Source organism: Gambusia affinis, linkage group LG01, assembly GCF_019740435.1.
Source record: "Gambusia affinis linkage group LG01, SWU_Gaff_1.0, whole genome shotgun sequence".
Taxonomy (NCBI): domain Eukaryota; kingdom Metazoa; phylum Chordata; class Actinopteri; order Cyprinodontiformes; family Poeciliidae; genus Gambusia; species Gambusia affinis.
This window is the reverse complement of record NC_057868.1, coordinates 35,854,177-35,872,728: the sequence shown is the minus strand read 5'-3', so window position 1 is coordinate 35,872,728 and position 18,552 is coordinate 35,854,177. Positions and strand designations below refer to the sequence as shown.

The following is an 18,552-nucleotide window of genomic DNA, read 5'->3' as shown; positions in this document are numbered from 1 at the left end:
ATCAACCTTATTTATACCAGAGACACAGAATATGGGTATATTTTTAAATATATTTATTAATTTAATATAACTTATCTTTACTAGGTATAAAAAAAATCTATTAAGTCTAAGATCTGTTGGAATTTTCAGACTTTTTCTCAGTGGTGAATCAAAAATAAATTTAATTGAATAGAAATGAAATAATACTGCTTTTAGGATTTACTTCTAGAGTAATATATATTTCTTCTAGTCATTGAAATATTTTGTTCAGTATTTCTAGCCATAGTATTTTTAAAAATATATATTTAATAATATTTTTTAGTACAATAGATTTTATAATATAAATTACATGCACACTATTATATATCAACAGTATAACAGTATACACGGATATATTCTTTAGAATTTTAACTGAAACGAGGTACATAAACTACGTCATCACGTTTCCGTCTGTCTGCGTGAACTCTAAAATGTATGATGTAGCAGGACGTGGCTAGCAAGGAGCTAGTGGCGGCACGACGTCCGAAATAGTCAAAAATCCTGATAAGAATTAGATTTACTTCCTGTCAGAGTAAGTATATCGATCGTTTTATAGATTACCTTTAACATCATTGACTGTAAGCAGCTGTTTTTCTGTGTATTTTTTCCAAACTAAGCTCAGGTTGCTTAGCTCTAAAGCTAATATCGTATATGCTAATAAGGCTAGCTCGTTAGCAGACGTTCAAATTCACATTGTGACAACCAAGCTTTGCTGGTGCCTCACCTGAAGCATTTTTTAAAGTTTTTTTTCCCACCCAGCCGCCAGTTTAAGGCATTATAATCTTCTGTTATATCGGATTTAGTGTTAAAAGCAAATAACCAGCCACGTAATTAACACGAGCCTCGGCGTTTAGCTGAACTTGTGCAAGGCATGTTGAGGAAGAAGGTGGGAAAATATCTTTAAATGGCTTCTTATTAAACTGGGTCAGTCCGCAGCAAACTGGGACATCACAGACAGATGTTGGGGATGTATGTCCCTGAGGAGATGCAGATATGGAAGACAATTTACCGCTGATTCAAGAGTGTTGTGTGAAAATTACAACGTTTCCATTGCACGGGTTTTCTTTTTTTATTGTACAAAGTTCTGACTTACGCTATTCAATAGTTTACCTTTAAAAGTAGTTTTATTGTGTGTTACAGGTTAAAATCCTTAAACAGTTTAAAAGAGTACATACGCATTGTTTTGCAAAAATGCATGATTTATTTTTCTCTTTCCTTCCTGGTCAAGATATTTAAATTTTAGACAAGGACAACAAGAGTACATTTTAAAACAGGAGTTTTATGTATGTGAGTAAAGAAAGCTATCCAGTCCAGGCTTGCCAGATTTTTAAAATTTAATCTCCCCTTTAGTTAATCGTGATTATTTGTGATAATTAATTTTCAGAAGCCACACCCCTGCATGATCTTTGCAATAAGGAAAAATCTTATAGAACCAGTTTGACAACATGAAACAGACGAAAGCTCTCGATAAGCAACAGATCAGGTGTACAACCAACAGTTGTTTTAAGCTGTTACAAACTGGTTTGCTCTTCAGCGAAAACCTCTGCCAAGTGGAGAAAACATTTAGCACTTTTTCCAGGCGTACCAAAATTACACCAGAGGGAATTAAAGAAAAACCCAAAATGACATCCAGAGCCCTGCAGCTCACAGTTAAGTTTCATTATTCAACGCTGAACAAGAGGCTGGGAAAACATGGAGACTTTTAATGCAACAATTTCTGGGACAATATATTGTTCAGAAAACATTGGTATTGTGACAGGCCTACAACCAATGAGGTAATTCATATTAATATCATAACCACTGCAAGACATGGGAATGGTACTCTTTGCCACTAATTGGTTTGTTTGATTGTTGCCTTTCCTTAAATAAAGGAAATTCTTCTTTTGAAATTTATACGTCCAAAATATGTCTACAAGTCATAGTATTTTTATTATTTACTCAGGTTATCTTTGTCTGATGCTAGAAATTAGAAACATTTGACACAAAAACTAAATTTAATAAACGTTTTTTGTATTTTTAGGCATCGTATGTGTGATTTTCAGAAGACAAATCGCTTTTGCCAGATGTGAGACATCGGCAAAAGATCAAGAGCTGAATGGAAACATTTGAGGCCTTTTGTGTGTGAGGTTGGTACCAGTTCATCTTTAAATAGAACTAGTTCCACTCAGTTCACTCAGGTGAAAATGAATCGATTCATGTTCACAGATGTTAACTGATATATGAATAACCACCTAAACATTTTTGGATAATATTGGTTCCAATAAAATACATTATAAATTTTAGTCTTCTTTAAAATAAAAGCAAATAATAAATATATTATTGGCTACAAGACAATAGATATTATAATATTGTATGTAAAGATTACATTACATTTTACATACAGTAAGTAAAGATTAATTTGAAGTAGTAATTGATTATTCTGTCGATTATTTTGACCATCAATCGGATTAAAAGAAATTACATATTTTGCATATTTTTCATTTATCCACTTGAATCTTTTTTTACACAATATTTGGGACACATTAAAATATGTAAATAATTCAGTTACTTTTTCTGAATAAGAAAACTTTTATTGTGTAAATTGCAATAACATTCCTTTAATGATCATTTGTAGCAAAAGTTTCAACTGCAGCTAAAAATAATATTCTCTTTTGATCTATTCATGATTTTATTTGGATTAATAGACAACAAAGGGTGCTTAATAAGACATTTAATTTTTATTATTTTTTTTTACAGAATTTGAACTAGGTGGAAAATTCAACTTTAGCAGTTCTGGACACATTTAAAGACAAAAACCTTCAACTTAAATAATAAAAAATATATATATGTATATATAGTCACTTAATTATGACTCTGACTGTTTTTCTTTCATCAAACAGCCTTTCTGAGTTTATATACTCCAGTTAATGATTAATCAGTTGCTAAATTAGTTGCCGATTATTTCTATAATTGATTAATCGCGATTAAAGTAGTTAACTGTGATTAACTTGATTAATCATTTTAGCCCTAATTAGCATCTTTGCTCATATTGATGTGATTATCATGACTTGCAGTTTTAATCACCTGAATGTTATTTGGCACAAGTGAGAGTAAAAAAAAAACAAAAAAAAACTCTGGAAATGAGATGAAGTCGAAAATCTGCTGTTAAATCAAATAAGATTAATTTTAAGGGTTGGTAATTTGTTGTTTCATTTGACATCACAACATTACATGTTCATAAACAGGGTATTTTAAAGCGTGATTCTGCAGATTCAGTAGAGATAAATGATACTGATGTTATTAAAGTTGCCTGAAACTCATTTTTCCTGATTGTGTTGTTGTTTTTTAGGAGGTTGTGGGTTGTGTACCATGGGGTACGACGTTACGAGGTTCCAGGGTGAGGTGGATGAAGACCTCTTGTGTCCCATATGCAGTGGAGTCCTAGAGGAACCAGTGCAGGTACGTCGTTATATCAGAGATTAACCATCTCAAAATATTAATGCACCGTAAAAGATAAAACTTCTTTTTGTTTTAGGTGATTTAGAAAAACCAGAATTATTTCTTTTTGCTTTAAAAATCTGGTTTTTATCCATATTGAGGTTAATGTAACAGCTTTGGGAAGCCCAGATGACGACGTCATTGCTTTAATCTTCTGTTAATTTACAATAAATGTGGTAAATAGAGACGCATGTTGACCTAAAATAAACTGCGTATTTGTGACATCCTGGGAAAATCAAAAGATTTCAGGCAAAATTTCTGAAAAAATTACTTGTAAGGTTGATCCTTCGAGGTGCTTAAAACTGCTCAAACAATTATACAGAAATATAAAAACCACTTCAATGTGTAGCTACTGCATCTTTTCCCAGAATAGTTGTTTTTGTAATAAATGAACCAGTTATCAGAAGCTTTTTGTTTTTATTGCATCTGAACATTTTCATTAGCACTTTTTTTGCTGAATCGGCTTCATGTTTTTTTTTTTACTGCTGCAGAAAGAGAAACATCAGCTCAGCTGCAGCACAAAGATGATATTTTGTAGCATCAACCAGTAGAAATGTTACAAATAGAGCAGCTCCTATAAGCAATGGAAACCTTTATTTGTGCTGCCTCTTTTTTTAGCAGGCTCTCGTTCAGATGACATAAAGTTAAATTTACGCTTTCTTCTAAAATAAAATTTTTCCAGGAAAATACAAGCATTTATGTCCTTGGCTGAGAATGTATTTTGCATCTAATCTATACAGTCCTTTATTTTAGACATTGGAATTACAGTAGATAATCGTCTTCCTGAGTTAAAACATTAGATTTGTTGTTTCTAAATGAATATCAACTTGTTTTATTTGCATTTCTTGGGGACTGAAAGCGCTGCATCTTTTTCATTATTTTGACCATTTCTCATTTCCTGCTAATAAATACAAAAATCTTTGCTTTGCATTTCAGAGACATGTTGTCAGTAGTTCATAGAATAAGAGAACAAAGTTAATTTTACTCAAACATAAACCTATAAAGAGTAAAGTCATAAAAACTATATTTACAGGAATTATTTAAAGCTCAATCACCAGAGTGGGTGAGCAGTAACTACTTATATTTACTTGAGTAACCTTTTGAAGAAAAAACAAACTTTTACTTTGCATTTCTTATTTTTACTTGAGTAATTTTATCGCTACTTTTACTTGAGTAAAATTTCTGAATACTCGACCCACTGTGAGTGACTTCACTGAACGGAAAACAAACCCAAAAATTCACACAGGACTTCCGGTCATGTCGTGGTGCTGAACGGACGTGCGATGGCGCCCTCTCCAATTTCCTTCTAAATACTAAATTAACAATCTGTATTTTTTTTTTTTGCTTCTTGCCTCTTTAGTTAACTGTACTAGTTATCGCTGACCAGATGGCACCAAAGAACACAAAACCAAACTCTAAAAAGGCTTTAATAACGTCTATGTTGAGCCCAGTGCAACAGTCAAGGAGTAGCAGGCTAGCTAGCACTAGCATGGCCTACAGCGACGGGGCAGCTTCTCCCCCAGTTGGCAGTGGCTCTTCGGATATGCCTCCCGTCAACAATGAATCCGCAGTCACAGATGAAAATGGTCTGGCTGCCATCGAAGCAGGTAGCACTAATGACCTCGTGGCGGCTATTAACTCGATGAAAGATGACTTTGGCAAGAGATTTGATAGCCTGCTGACGGTTATCCAGGGGGTGCAATCGGATATAAGAATTGTTGCCGCACGTGTTACTCAAGCGGAGGACAGAATCAGCGCTAACGAGGATTCTGTTGCTTCCCTGCAAGCCGATAACACTGCTACAAAAACTACCATTGAAGCTCTGCAACTAAAGATAGACGACCTGGAAAATCGTAGTCGCCGTTCCAACCTTATCGGTCTCCCTGAGGGGACTGAAGGTTTTGACGTGTGCATTTTTGGAGAAATGGCTGCCTGAAGTGCTTGGTGCAGAAACGTTCCCGATCCCGCTGATCATAGAGAGAGCACACAGAGTCCGGCGAGTTAACGCTGCGGGGACGCGGTCCAGAGCGGTGGTCATGAAGCTGCTGAACTACGCTGACAAAGTCCGGATCATGAAGGCTGCTAGGACGAGGGGAGAAATACGATTGAAGAATAACAGAGTCATGTTCTTCCCGGACGTTTCTGCCGAACTTTTGAAAAAGCGCAAGATATTTGACCGAGTGAAAAAGGATCTATCTTCTATTTCTCTGGAGTTACCGGAGCTGCGCTACGGTGTTGTTCACCCGGCCACACTTTTGGTGACCTACAAGAAGAAACGTCACGCGTTTGACAAGGCAGCAGAAGCGGAGTCCTTCGTCCTGCAGCTCCAGCGGGAGCGAAATCTGGTTACGAACCAGGTAGAGGTCCAATAAAGGTGAACAATTATGTGACTTTGTCTAATCATATCTCACTATGTTTGCAACTATGGTCACATATATGTAAGTGCACTTCTATATTCATATCTTTTCAATTCTGTGTTTTGATGGTTTATAATGGTTATTAATGCAGCTCTATTTTGTTTTTAATTCATATGGTCAATTTACAATATGGTTAGGGTAACCAAGGTTAAGTCATGCAAATGTGTGTTTACTTTCATTATAGTTTATGGGTTGTTAATTTCATTACTGATTATTTGGGGGCTGTGGTTTGATGGGGTTTTTTCTATATGCTGTTCCTCTTCGTCTTGAATGCTGGGGTGGACCAGCTCATGACCGAGCCTGGACGGCTCCTTGGGAAGTGTTTTCAGTGGGTTGGGTGGGTGTACTTCGTTTGGGGATTTACACTCTATTGTCTAATTGTTGTTTATTGTGTCTATACTTTTTTGTCTTTATCCGTCATGTTTTCCCTCGGCAGCTCACTCTTAAATATACATACCGTGGCTGAAGTAATTTTTCCTTTTTTCTGATGGCCTCCGACCTTCAATTCACATCTTGGAATGTAAGAGGTCTAAATAAACTTGTCAAACTTCTTAAACAGGTGATGAACAGGATTCAACAGTTAAAGGCTAAGATAGTTTTCCTCCAGGAGACTCATTTGACCCCTGATGATGTTAGTAGAGTGAGGAGAAGATGGCATGGTCGGGTTTTTTCTACTTCCTTTAGCTCACACTCGAGGGGCGTAATCACACTAATCCACAGCTCGGTGCCATTCCAGCTCATCAATGTAACTGAGGATCGATATGGCAGATATTTAATTGTGCAATGTGTGATTCTGTCTGTGAAACTTAATTTGGTCAATATTTACGGGGCAAATAATGATAACCCTGCTTTTTTTAGACACCTGTTTCTGTCTGTAGCGTCGCTTCCTGGAGGGTACATCATAGGAGGCGATTTTAACTGTACGCTCATTCCAACGTTAGACAGATCTACAGGCAAAGACGTCTCTCATGCTCAAACAAGGAAAGAATTACTTAACTTTATGAAAGAACTCAATTTGGTAGACATTTGGAGAAATATGCATCCTAATCAGCTTTCTTTTTCATGCTGTTCTGGTACTTGCCAAACATTTTCAAGTATTGATTACTATTTAGTCTCAGCTGATCTAGTTCCACTCATTACTAATAGTTGGCATGGCAGTATAGTAATATCTGACCATGCTCCGGTGTCATTCTGCCTTAAGGTTCCTAATCTTTCCTTTTCATCTAAGTGGCGTCTACAATCAATTTGGCTTAGGGACCCAGATTTCATACAATTTATCGGAACAAAAATAGATATGTATTTTGAATTGAACACTCACCAAACCTCGGCTACTGTGAGATGGGAGGCCTTTAAGGCATTCTTAAGAGGCCAAATGATTAGTTTTACCAGCTTCAAACATAAAACTAACAAACAAGAATTGGAACAACTAGATAATTCTATTAAAAGCATAGAAATACAACTATTTCAGAATCCTTCAACCCAACTAAACACAGAACTTCTTAGGTTGAGAGCTAAAGACAACATGCTGTCTACAAATAAAGCAATTAAAAGTTTAATGAGACTAAAACAATCGTATTTTGAACAGGGTGAAAAGGCTAGTAAGTTGTTGGCTTGGCGTATCAAACAGGAACAAACAGATAAAGCAATAAATTCAATTCAAACAGCTGAAGGGGTGTTTATATCTGACCTAAAAGAAATAAACAGCACGTTTTCAAAATTCTACTACAGATTGTATAGCTCAGACTACTCAAACTTAGCTCCCCAGGAACAAACTATTTTCTTGGATTCATTAGAATTTACTCCCCTAGATAGTGAATCCTTAAAATCGCTTGATTTTGAGCTCAATGCACAATTATTATCTGAGGCTATATCCGGTATGAAAGGTGGTAAGAGCCCGGGGCCTGATGGAATCCCAATTGAAATATATAAAATTTTTCATTCCAAACTGATACCTCCTATGCTTGACATGCATCAAGAATCCTTTAGTAAAGGATCTCTCCCTCCCTCACTTAATACAGCAATCATCTCCCTACTCCTGAAGCCAGGTAAACCTGCAACTCAATGTAGCTCATATAGGCCAATTTCTCTTATTAATAATGATGTTAAAATTTTGTGTGTTAGCTAGGAAGTTGGAGCTACTTTTACCCATGATGGTCCACCCTGATCAAAATGGTTTTGTACAAGGAAGACAGGGTTTTCATAACATCAGAAGGGTGTTTAATGTAATTTTTGAGAAATCTGAAGTTCCAGACAATGCTATCCTGTCGCTGGACGCAGAGAAGGCCTTTGACAGGATAGAATGGCAATATATGTTTTCTGTTATGGAACGCTTTGGTATAGGAGGGAAATTTCTTAGCTGGATAAAGTTAATTTACTCAAACCCACAAGCTGAAATTTTAACCAATGGTCTATCTTCATCTCCTTTTAAACTAAAACGTGGAACAAGGCAGGGTTGCCCCCTTTCTCCTCTGTTGTTCACATTGGCCATCGAACCTTTGGCTATGGCAATTCGCAAACACGATAATATAACTGGTATAAGATTAGGGAGCTTAGAACATCGTATAACCTTGTATGCAGACGACATAATCCTGTTTTGCTCCAAGCTGGGTAGCACCATGTCCACAGTAGCTGATTTAATTAAGTCCTTTGGAGTTTTTTCAGGATATAAGGTAAATGATGCTAAATCTGAAATACTGTACCTATCAGAAAACGAACGCCTCAATCCCCCAGTTTCAACTCCATATGTAGCGTCTAAACATGGATTTACTTATCTAGGTGTTAAAGTTACCCCTACAATAAATAATATCATTCCAACTAATTATAACCACCTTACAGAATCAGTTATGCAATTAATAGAGAGACGGTCTAGACTACCCATTTCCTTAATAGGTCGTGTCAATATTATTAAAATGACAATTTTGCCAAAAATTTTTATACCTTTTCCAATCAGTTCCACTTTCCCCTCCCCTCTCCTTCTTTAAGGAGATAAATAAAACTTTTTCCAACTTCATTTGGAACGGTAAGCGTCCTAGAGTGAGACTGTCCCTTTTATATCTACCTTATGACAGAGGTGGTCTACAACTGCCTAATTTATTATGGTATTTCTGGGCAGCCCAGATCAGGGCAGCTATGTTTTATTTTATTTCCAAAGAGCCCCCAGCGTGGGTTACAATGGAGTCCCAGCATATCTCTATTCCTTTAAACTTATACTTGTATTCATCAGAGAGGAAAAAACTTATTAAACAAACAAAAAACCCTTTTTTGAAAAATACATTGCTTATCTGGCAAAAAGTACTTGATTATTTGGGAGAAAAGCAACAGCTATCCCAGTTCTCACCTATTTTTGGAAACAGGGACTTTGGTCCAGGTAGAGCAGACCCAGGTTTTAAACTCTGGTCTGCTAAGGGGTTAGCTAAGGTATCTGATCTTTTTATAGGAAGAGTATTTATGTCATTCACAGAACTTAAAAACAAACATGACATTCCTGCTAAACATTTCTATAAATATCTTCAAGTTAGGAATTTCATTTTATCCAAGCAACAAAATAATCTTGATCTGCCCTCCTTGTCTTCACTAGAAGACATTATTGTAAGTCACCTATATAACAGAGGACAGGTGTCTCTAATTTATTCCTTGTTTGTTGACAAATGTAAAGAATCTCCGGCCAACATCCTAAAAGCATGGGAAGCGGACTTGGGTGGGAACTTGTCGAGTGAGGAGTGGTCAGAAGCCTGCACTTCGATTCATACACAATCTGCTAACACAAATTCCAAATTATTACAATACAAATGGCTGACTAGGCAATACATCACTCCAGTTAAATTGCATCATTTTAACCCTAATATTCCTGACACTTGCATTAAATGTACTTCCCAAAAAGGTTCTTTATTCCATTGCATGTGGGCGTGTCCTCGAGTGTTGGCGTTTTGGAAGGATGTATTGATTGTGATAGGTCAGATGATTGGTAAAAAGGTTCCTTTGAATCCTAAAATGTGCATCTTGAATATTTACCCTGAAGACTTTGTTATCCCAAACAACTTGAGATCCTTAATTAATTAATGTCTCCTTTTTGGAAGCCAAACGCTGCATTGCACTCTCTTGGAAGAAAGGGACATTATGTGGAATTTCACAATGGACCACGCAAATGACGTTCTACTTTGCACTTGAGAAAATCAGTTATTTTACTAAGAATAAGCTCGATAAATTCTGGGTGATCTGGTCTGTGTTTTACACTTGGCTGTCAAAATGATATCCAACTTGATGGATGGAAAGAGGATTGGTTATAAGGCCATATGGTGAGGCAAACTGATGTTTATGTAGGTTAGTCTATTGAGGGTCTGCTGCAACCCCCCACCCTTTTTTTTTTTTTTCTCCACCTTGTGTATATGTCCTTTGGGTTTTTGTCTGGTCTAGTTTAAGTATTTGTAAGTGTATATATGTATGTTTCTTGTTCTCCTGTTAAAATCAATAAATAAATGTTTTAAAAAAAAAAAGAATTCAGACACACCTGTGGTTTTTCTTAAAGCTTCATAAGTTTTGGAAATTTCTGGGATTTTTTTATTTTATTTTTATTTTTTTTTGCTTGATTTTGTGTTTGTAATTCTATCATTATATGAATTATTTCTATTTTGGCCTTTAAAATACACACAAAAAACATTATATTTTGGTTTACCTGAGGTTTTTTAAATAATAAATAACCGATGTTTTGATCAGTTAGTCAGTACTTGAGTAGATGATTTTTACCAAATTATTTTTGTACTTTTTGCTTTTAATTGAGTAAAAATACGGAGAAGTAGTGAAATTCTTACTTGAGTACAATTTTTGGATACTTTACCATCTCTGACGCTTAATTTCATGCACTGAAGACATTTGACTGAAAACCAAAATAGTAAAGAACATGAAGAAATTATCTAAAAAAAAATAAAAATGAAGTACCGTAATTTCCGGACTATAAGCCGCGACTTTTGTCTCACGCTTTCGACCCTGCGGCTTGTACAACGATGCGGCTTATTTATGAATTTTTTCTAACGGCCAGTAGGGGCGCTGGAGCAGAAAAGGGAAGCGTGAGACAGCTGGAATATATCTGTAGAGCAGGGGTGTCAAACTCCAGTCCTCAAGGGCCGCTGTCCTGCAGTTTTTTGGTGTGTCACAGGTACAAAACACTGGAATGAAATGGCTTAATTACCTCCTCCTTGTGTAGATCTGTTCTCCAGAGCCTTAATGACCTAATTATTCTATTCAGATGTGGTGCAGCAGAGGCACCTCTAAAAGTTGCAGGACAGCGGCCCTTGAGGACTGGAGTTTGACACCTGTGCTGTAGAGGAAGACTAATGTAACATTGTGCTTTGTGCATGAATAAAATTAGCTTGAACAGACCCTCATCATGGAGAATGCAAGAAGAAATGCATATGATGCAACTTTCAAGTTAAAAGCAATTGAGCTGGCCGATAAAGAAGGAAACAGACACTGAGGAAGAAGACTTCCATGGTTTCAGTGCACAGGAGGAAGAAGATGACGGCTCTCCGTGACTTTTAACCGTATGTTATTTAAACCAGCCCTGTTAGTGTTGTTTTGCTATATTGCTGCTGTTCAGAAAGAAAAGCTACAGCATATTATTAAAACTTTACAAATACTTTACTTTCTGTGTACCGTCTTTCTTTGTAAATATCTCATGTTTCAATGTTGGCACATGTGGCTTATACACCGGTGCAGCTTATGTATGTACAAAATGTGTTTCCTTTAAAAATGTAGGGGGTGCGGCTTATAATCAGGTGCGCGCTATAGTCCGGAAATTACGGTATTTAACAAATGTGGAGAATATTGGTAATCCTAACTAAGCATAAAAAAATAAAAAAAATGTTTAGTTTCAGCTGTATTTCTTCATCTTATAAAATATATTTTTTCTGCTCTCTGTTTTTCCGTCCAGGCTCCACACTGTGAACATGCCTTCTGCAACGCCTGCATAACCCAGTGGTTTGCCCAGCAACAGATTTGTCCCGTGGACCGCACAGTAGTGACGCTCGCCCACCTGCGGCCCGTGCCCCGCATCATGCGCAACATGCTGTCCAAACTCCAGATCAACTGTGACAACGCCAGCTTCGGCTGCACGGCGACGCTGCGGCTGGACCAGCTGCAGTCGCACCTCAAGGACTGTGAGCACAACCCGAAAAGGCCGGTCAACTGCGAGGAGGGATGTGGGTAGGTGGCTTCCACTGGGCAACCAAATAAATAAATAGATGGATAAAAATGTTCTGCTGTTAGTTTGTTGACTGATGAATAATCTGCTGTTATTGAAGCCTTGAAATGCCCAAGGATGAGCTGCCCAACCATAACTGCATCAAACATTTACGGAGCGTCGTGCAGCAGCAGCAGACCAAGATTTCCGAGCTGGAGAAAACTGTGGCTGAGCATAAACACCAGCTGGGGGAACAGGTGAGAGACTTTTGCTGACAATTTAGAAAACCTTTACACACAGTGTAATTTAAAGGCATCAGAGTAAATATATCTGACTGAGAGTATTGGAGAAAGTCGAAAATTACGAGATTAAAGTCATATTATTACCAGAAGAAAGTCAGAAAGTTACTAGAAAAGAAAAAGAGCAAAGCTTTGATATTTATCAGAATCTGATCTACGATTTCTTCTTTCGAACAGCTCTGAAAAAATAAAGAGCCCACTGCACTGAAACTCATGCTTATTCTATCAAATATTGACTTCTGCACTCTTCCTGATTTTTGTTGTTTCTAGATTAATATCAACTTGTTTTCTTTGCATCTTTTTTGTTATTTTCACTGTTTCTCATTTTCTGCTAATAAATACAAAAATCTTTGCTTGGGATTTCAGAGACGTGTTTGTCAGCAGTTCATAGAAAAAGAGAACAAAGTTCATTTTACTCAAACATAAACCTATAAAGAGTAAAATCAGAGAAACTGGTCATTTGAAGTCGTATCTTAATTTTTTCCTGCAGTTGATGATAATTTGCTTCTGATGTGTTAAAAAATGAAGTTTGTTCTGTTTGTAAAACTAAACTTAAATGCTCAGCATTTTTCACTTAAATGTTTTATTTTTTTGAGTTTTAATTATAAAACTGCTACTTTATTCTCCTAATATTGTGACTTTATTCAGTATTGAGTTTATTCTTGCATTATTACATAAAATATAGTTATATTCTTGTATTGTTAACACTTTATTCTCCCTATATTACAACATTATCCAGGTATTATTATGAGTTTATTCTCAGATTTCAACTTAATTGTCATAGAACTTTATTCTCATATTATCACGATTTGTTTTATTAATATTATGACATTATTCTTGTATTGTGACCTTTTTCCTTCATTATTGCATCTTTTTTCTTGTATTTTTATGACTTTATCCTCATATCATTGTTTTATTCTCATGTTCTGAATTTATTCTTTTATTGACTCTTTGTCTCTCATTATTACGTCTTTTTTTCTTGCTGTCTTGACATTTTTTCCTTGTATTACGATGGTTTTATTGTCGTGGTTATTTTTTTGTCTCATCCTGACTCTAATAATCTGTTTTTGTCTGAGTGCAAATGTGCACTGTGAAAATATTTTTTTTTTACCAAAGAGTTTTAATTATGTTTTTAAGTGGATTTGATTGGAACAAAATGTAGTTGAAAGAAAACATGTTAGAAATGAAATCTCATTATTTTTCTTTTGTTTTAGTTGAAGTCTGTTGAGTTTAGATTTATCAGTGATTTTTCTGTAATTGAGTTGCGGTTTTTCTTTTTTTTTTTTCCTGTCCAGAAACGAGACATTCAGCTGCTAAAAGCGTACATGAGAGCAATCCGCAGCGCAAACCCGAACCTCCAAAACCTCGAAGAGAGCATAGAGTACAACGAGATCCTGGAGTGAGTAAAACTCCCGTTTTTCCTCCCAGTCGATGACCTTTAGCCCGTTTCTGACCTGGACTCCGTCTCGTTTCCAGGTGGGTGAACTCCATGCAGCCGGCCAGAGTCACCCGCTGGGGCGGCATGATCTCCACGCCGGACGCCGTTCTCCAGGCCGTCATCAAGCGCTCGCTCATCGACAGCGGCTGCCCGCTGTCCATCGTCAACGACCTGATCGAGAACGCCCACGAGCGGAACTGGCCGCAGGGTCTGGCCACGCTGGAGACGCGGCAGATGAACAGGCGATACTACGAGAACTACGTGGCCAAGCGGATTCCCGGCAAGCAGGCGGTGGTGGTGATGGCCTGCGAGAACCAGCACATGGGCGAGGATATGATCCTGGAGCCCGGCCTGGTCATGATCTTTGCGCACGGAGTGGAGGAGATCTTATAACCCACCCACAGACACGGGGATGTTTTGCTTTCACTCATCGGAGTGGTAGAGAGGTTCGTTTTCTTAAAATCCTCTTTAAAGTGAAACCTACAAAAGAAAATCTGGCTTATTTAAAACAAAATCTTAGGCTTACTCCTAAGCTTGACACTTATGCCTTAAAGTAAGGACAAATACTCTATAAACCTGACAAATATAAACATAATCTGATGTCTAAGATGAAAGGTGATGTTTACAAGGTTTATTTCTAGTGCATTATATGATCTGATTGTTCTGCTACTAATATAGTAATAAGCATAAACCCCCATTTAATGCCCTCGCTTGTACAAATGCTTGTAAATACAAATACTATATTGAATTCTAATGTAATACTCGCCACTGTAATTAGGTTGTGATTTTGCTTTATTCAGTTTCCTGTGAATATTTCACAAAACGTCTTGCTTTCCGCTTTAGATTGTTCAGACCTTCTGTGCCATTTGTTTTATTTATTGTTGCCTTTTTTTGTTTCTTTTGCAAATATGATTGAAGATGTTACCATTTATTTTTTTGGAAACTGCCTTTTGGTGAATTTGAAGTTTGTTCCTGGAAGTTTAAAGGAAAAAAAAAAAAGTTTTCTTTGTTGCCTCTGTTGTATATATGCTGTGTGTGTCGGGTCCAGTTCAGGTGTTTAATTTGCAGCTAAACATTTGAAACGTCACTCAGTGCTATAATTTGGAAAATTAAAATAGTTCACTTATTTTTGTTTTGTTGTTTTAGGTGATTTATTTCCAGAATGAATTGTAGAAATCGAGGTTTTTACAGTTTTAGTGACGCACTACAGTAAAGCAGTCTTGGAGATTGTATAGATATTTGTGGAGTCACAATAATGCTTTACTATCAGTCACTTACTGCTGTAGTGAGAGGAACAAAACTTCAGATGAAGATGATATAAAAGCTCTTACAGGCAGACTGTGCCCTTCACTTCCTTCCTTGTTCATGTTTTTTATTTTGTCTGTAATGTACGGTGTTGTACAGACGAGTAATAAAACCTTAAACCTCACGTTTTTATTATTTAAATCACAATCTTCAAAGATCTGTATAGCATAAAGTCAACTTTTTTTTTAGCTTTAAATCACATTGTAATGTTTCTTGACCGAAAACATACCTGGATTGTTGCTTTTGTTCATTCGTTCATGTTTGAGAAATCCTTTAGTCTCCATGGCAACCATTCAGCGGTTCAAAATGTGACGCCCCCACTCAGCTCCTTCAGACTAGCCCGCAGCAATTAGCAAACGCCTGCTGAGCTCATTATATGTGCTACTTTTTGCAATGCTGGTGAAAACTTTAAAAGGGTTAATAGAGGAGCCATTTTGTGATGTCTTTCTGTTTTAGAAAGAGCTGGAGTTTCTTAAAGAGACAAAGGTCAAATTTTAAAATGTTAAATTATGAAGTCACATTTCTTTTAAGTCATATTTAAGTTTTTTGTGAGGCCAGTTCAAAGAACTTTACATAATAAAAACACAAACATATGAAAACCAGTGACAGACATTTCTTTTTGTCTTTGTTAAAATATATTATGTTGGTCATTTTATAAAGTGTCAAATATGTATATTTAATATGTCCAACATTTTTAAAACTGGAGGCAAAATTGTTAATTTGATTGCAGATGTAATTGTTACTCAAAAGTAGCATTACTTAAAAATGTTTACTCAAGGAAAAGTGAAACGTAGCAGTCCAAAAGCATTACTCAAGAAAGAAAAGTATTTAGTAAAAATACTACTGAAGTACTGAGTACTCAAGTATCATCATTTAATTAAAAATTATGTTGTCAGCCAGACCAAACTATAACAATATGTGGACATTTTGGCATTTTAAAGATTAAAATGACAATAATTCATGTAAGTAGCATAAAATAAAATAAGACAATTTTTTTTTTCCCCCAAATCAGTTTCTTTCAATATAAAACTTATGAAACTTTAACAAAAATTTTTGGTTAAGTCATGTTTGTTTTTTATTTTGTGGGTAGAAAATCCAGAAATTTGACTCATAAGAATAGTAATATTAAATAATAATACTACTCAAGTAAAAGTGAAAAGTACAGCATAGTAAAATACTCCAGAAAGTGTTTTTAAAAATGTACTCAAGTAAATGTAACTAGTTATTTCCCAACTCTTATAAAATGATTCTATGTGGCCTGAAAACACGACGCAGTACCGACGTCCACCACGGCGTGTCCTCAGAGAGCTGTCAAATCCGGAAGAGGACGTCAGACGAAAACAAAGATTTGAGTCAGTAGACTGTGAGGGCGTTAAGGAGCAGAGGCAGTGGGAAGTTAAGTGCTGCTGGTTTGGATTATAAAGCCGACGAGGAAAGTTTCCACGCTGAACCCAGACAGTGAGGCCTGACCTCACTCATCCTCCTCTTCGTCGTCTCTCCCGGACACCCACATGATTCTCTGTCTGTTATCCTCTCCCGCCAGCCTCGTCCTCATTGTGGAGCCTAATCCCTCACTATTGTGATCACTGGAATGAGAAATCATGTGCTTCACCAAATACCGTGGCTCAGTTATTATTCTCCGCCAACAGCATTTGCTAGCATGGCGTTCAGCTCTCGTGTTGCAAGAGAAAACGCCTTAAATACTGAAAAATATGCAAACTATTCCAGCTGTTTGCAATAAAACAAGCAAGGAACAATTTACATTTCTCAATATATTCCAGTGGTTTTCCAAATCAATTGAAAAATATTGCTTTGACTGTGATTTCAAAATTATTCCCTTTGTGTGTCATCTGAAGCTTATTATGAGCAGGGGTGGTCCAAGCATGTTCGGTGCCCTGGGCAAATAACATTCATGGGCCCCCAGTGCCTACTTTTTCAACCAATCATGGCATTTAAATTTAATGGCATATCAGGGCTATTGCAGATGGGAAAATAGAGGAGTGAATTTCAGCCAAAATACTCAGAAATTTTCTAGAGAAACAAGAAAATCTCTGTGCTTCAAAATTTTAAAAATTACAAGAAGAAAGTGATATTCGTTCAGAAATTTTCTAGAAAAAAACTTGGAAATTTTTTAGCTTAAAAAGTTTAACCTTTTCTAAAAAAAGAAAATGTAAAATTTTGAGATTAAACTCAGAAATGTTCTAGAAAAATCTTTTAAATTTAAAAGTTAGAAAAGTTGAAAACATGCTAGTGAAAACTCAGAAATTTTTAGATTAATCTCAGAAATTTAAAACAAGAAATGTGAAAATTCCAGTTTCGAAAGTTAAACATTTTAAAATTATGAAAATTTCTGAATTTTTCTAAACTATTTGCAACAAACAGGCCTATATATATTTCCAATCAGTTAATTGCTGTTTAATCCAGTCCACGTGAAGTTATCATAGCTTTACTTTCCCATGTTGCAGTTTAGTTTTTGAAGAATGAAAATCTTAAAAACGGAAGTTTTTCTTCTTGTTTTGTTTTGTTTTTTGTTTTCAAATATGTTGCTCTAAGCAGCTAACAACATTGCTCATGCCGCCCTGCAGGAGATGCCGCCCTGGGCCGCTGCCCACATCAACCATATCAGAAACAGCCACTGCACATGAGAACTCCCTTTGTGGTTCTGCTCTGATTCACAGTCAGTCAGAACCAAACGCTGTCTGGTTCTGGCAGCGTTTCTGCAGGATCTCAACCTTGTTCTTATGGAAAAAGGCCTCCAGTTCAGAGTTACGTAGCAACTACTTACATTTAATCAGTAGACAAAAAATTATTTTAATTTTTGGTTCACTGCGTTGTCCTTTTTCCTCTTACTTGAGGAATGTTTTTATACATTCACGAGAAGGCTTACTCCTTACAAGGAGTAAGCCTTCTCGTCTTACTTCTTGTTTTCTCATGTCATGTCCAACCTGCTGGGCCTTTTGGCACTGGAAGTACTTCACCCTGTTCTAACATGCAGCGTATTTGCATTCATGATTGTAAGAATTCGTTTCATAATGCTGACTCTGGTATTTTGCAATCGTGATATTCATTTGTATTAGCTTTTTTATTATTATTTTAGTTCTTAAAATACCAGAATTTGGACATAACTACATTTTTGTATGTCTGATGGCATCATTTTTAAATATTAAATGAAATGTTCTGATCAAATACTCAAGTTGAGTTTTACCGTTTTTTCTTTTACTTAAGTAAAAATATGTTGAAGTAGTGCTATTATCAGAGTACAGTTGTTTGGTGCTCTACTCACCTCTGGTAGTTCGCTAATATCATTGGGTTTTTGTGCTTCAATGAGATTTTCAACCAGAGTTTAAGGCCGATCACCATAACGGCTGGTCTTGTATCTTTCTGAACTTTGTTTGAACCACGCCTTGGTGGACTTTGAGAATT

General features: G+C 36.3%; 1 protein-coding gene across 1 annotated transcript; it reads left to right on the top strand.

The window, feature by feature from the left end:
- Positions 1-399: 399 nt before the first annotated feature.
- rnf41 (ring finger protein 41) lies at positions 400-15,253 on the top strand. The gene is made up of 7 exons (XM_044118823.1): positions 400-550; positions 2,039-2,144; positions 3,347-3,456; positions 11,839-12,110; positions 12,209-12,344; positions 13,682-13,785; positions 13,863-15,253. Exons 3-7 carry the CDS (start codon positions 3,367-3,369, stop codon positions 14,215-14,217), a joined length of 957 nt encoding a protein of 318 aa, XP_043974758.1. The 5' UTR covers positions 400-550; positions 2,039-2,144; positions 3,347-3,366; the 3' UTR covers positions 14,218-15,253.
- Positions 15,254-18,552: the final 3,299 nt, after the last annotated feature.

Bases quoted from the DNA above. Each gene is read 5' to 3' on its own strand.
- rnf41 (XM_044118823.1), top strand. From the start codon at position 3,367: ATGGGGTACGACGTTACGAGGTTCCAGGGTGAGGTGGATGAAGACCTC. The intron at 3,457-11,838 runs GTACGTCGTTAT...TTTTCCGTCCAG, and splicing joins TCCTAGAGGAACCAGTGCAG to GCTCCACACTGTGAACATGC. The intron at 12,111-12,208 runs GTAGGTGGCTTC...CTGTTATTGAAG, and splicing joins AACTGCGAGGAGGGATGTGG to CCTTGAAATGCCCAAGGATG.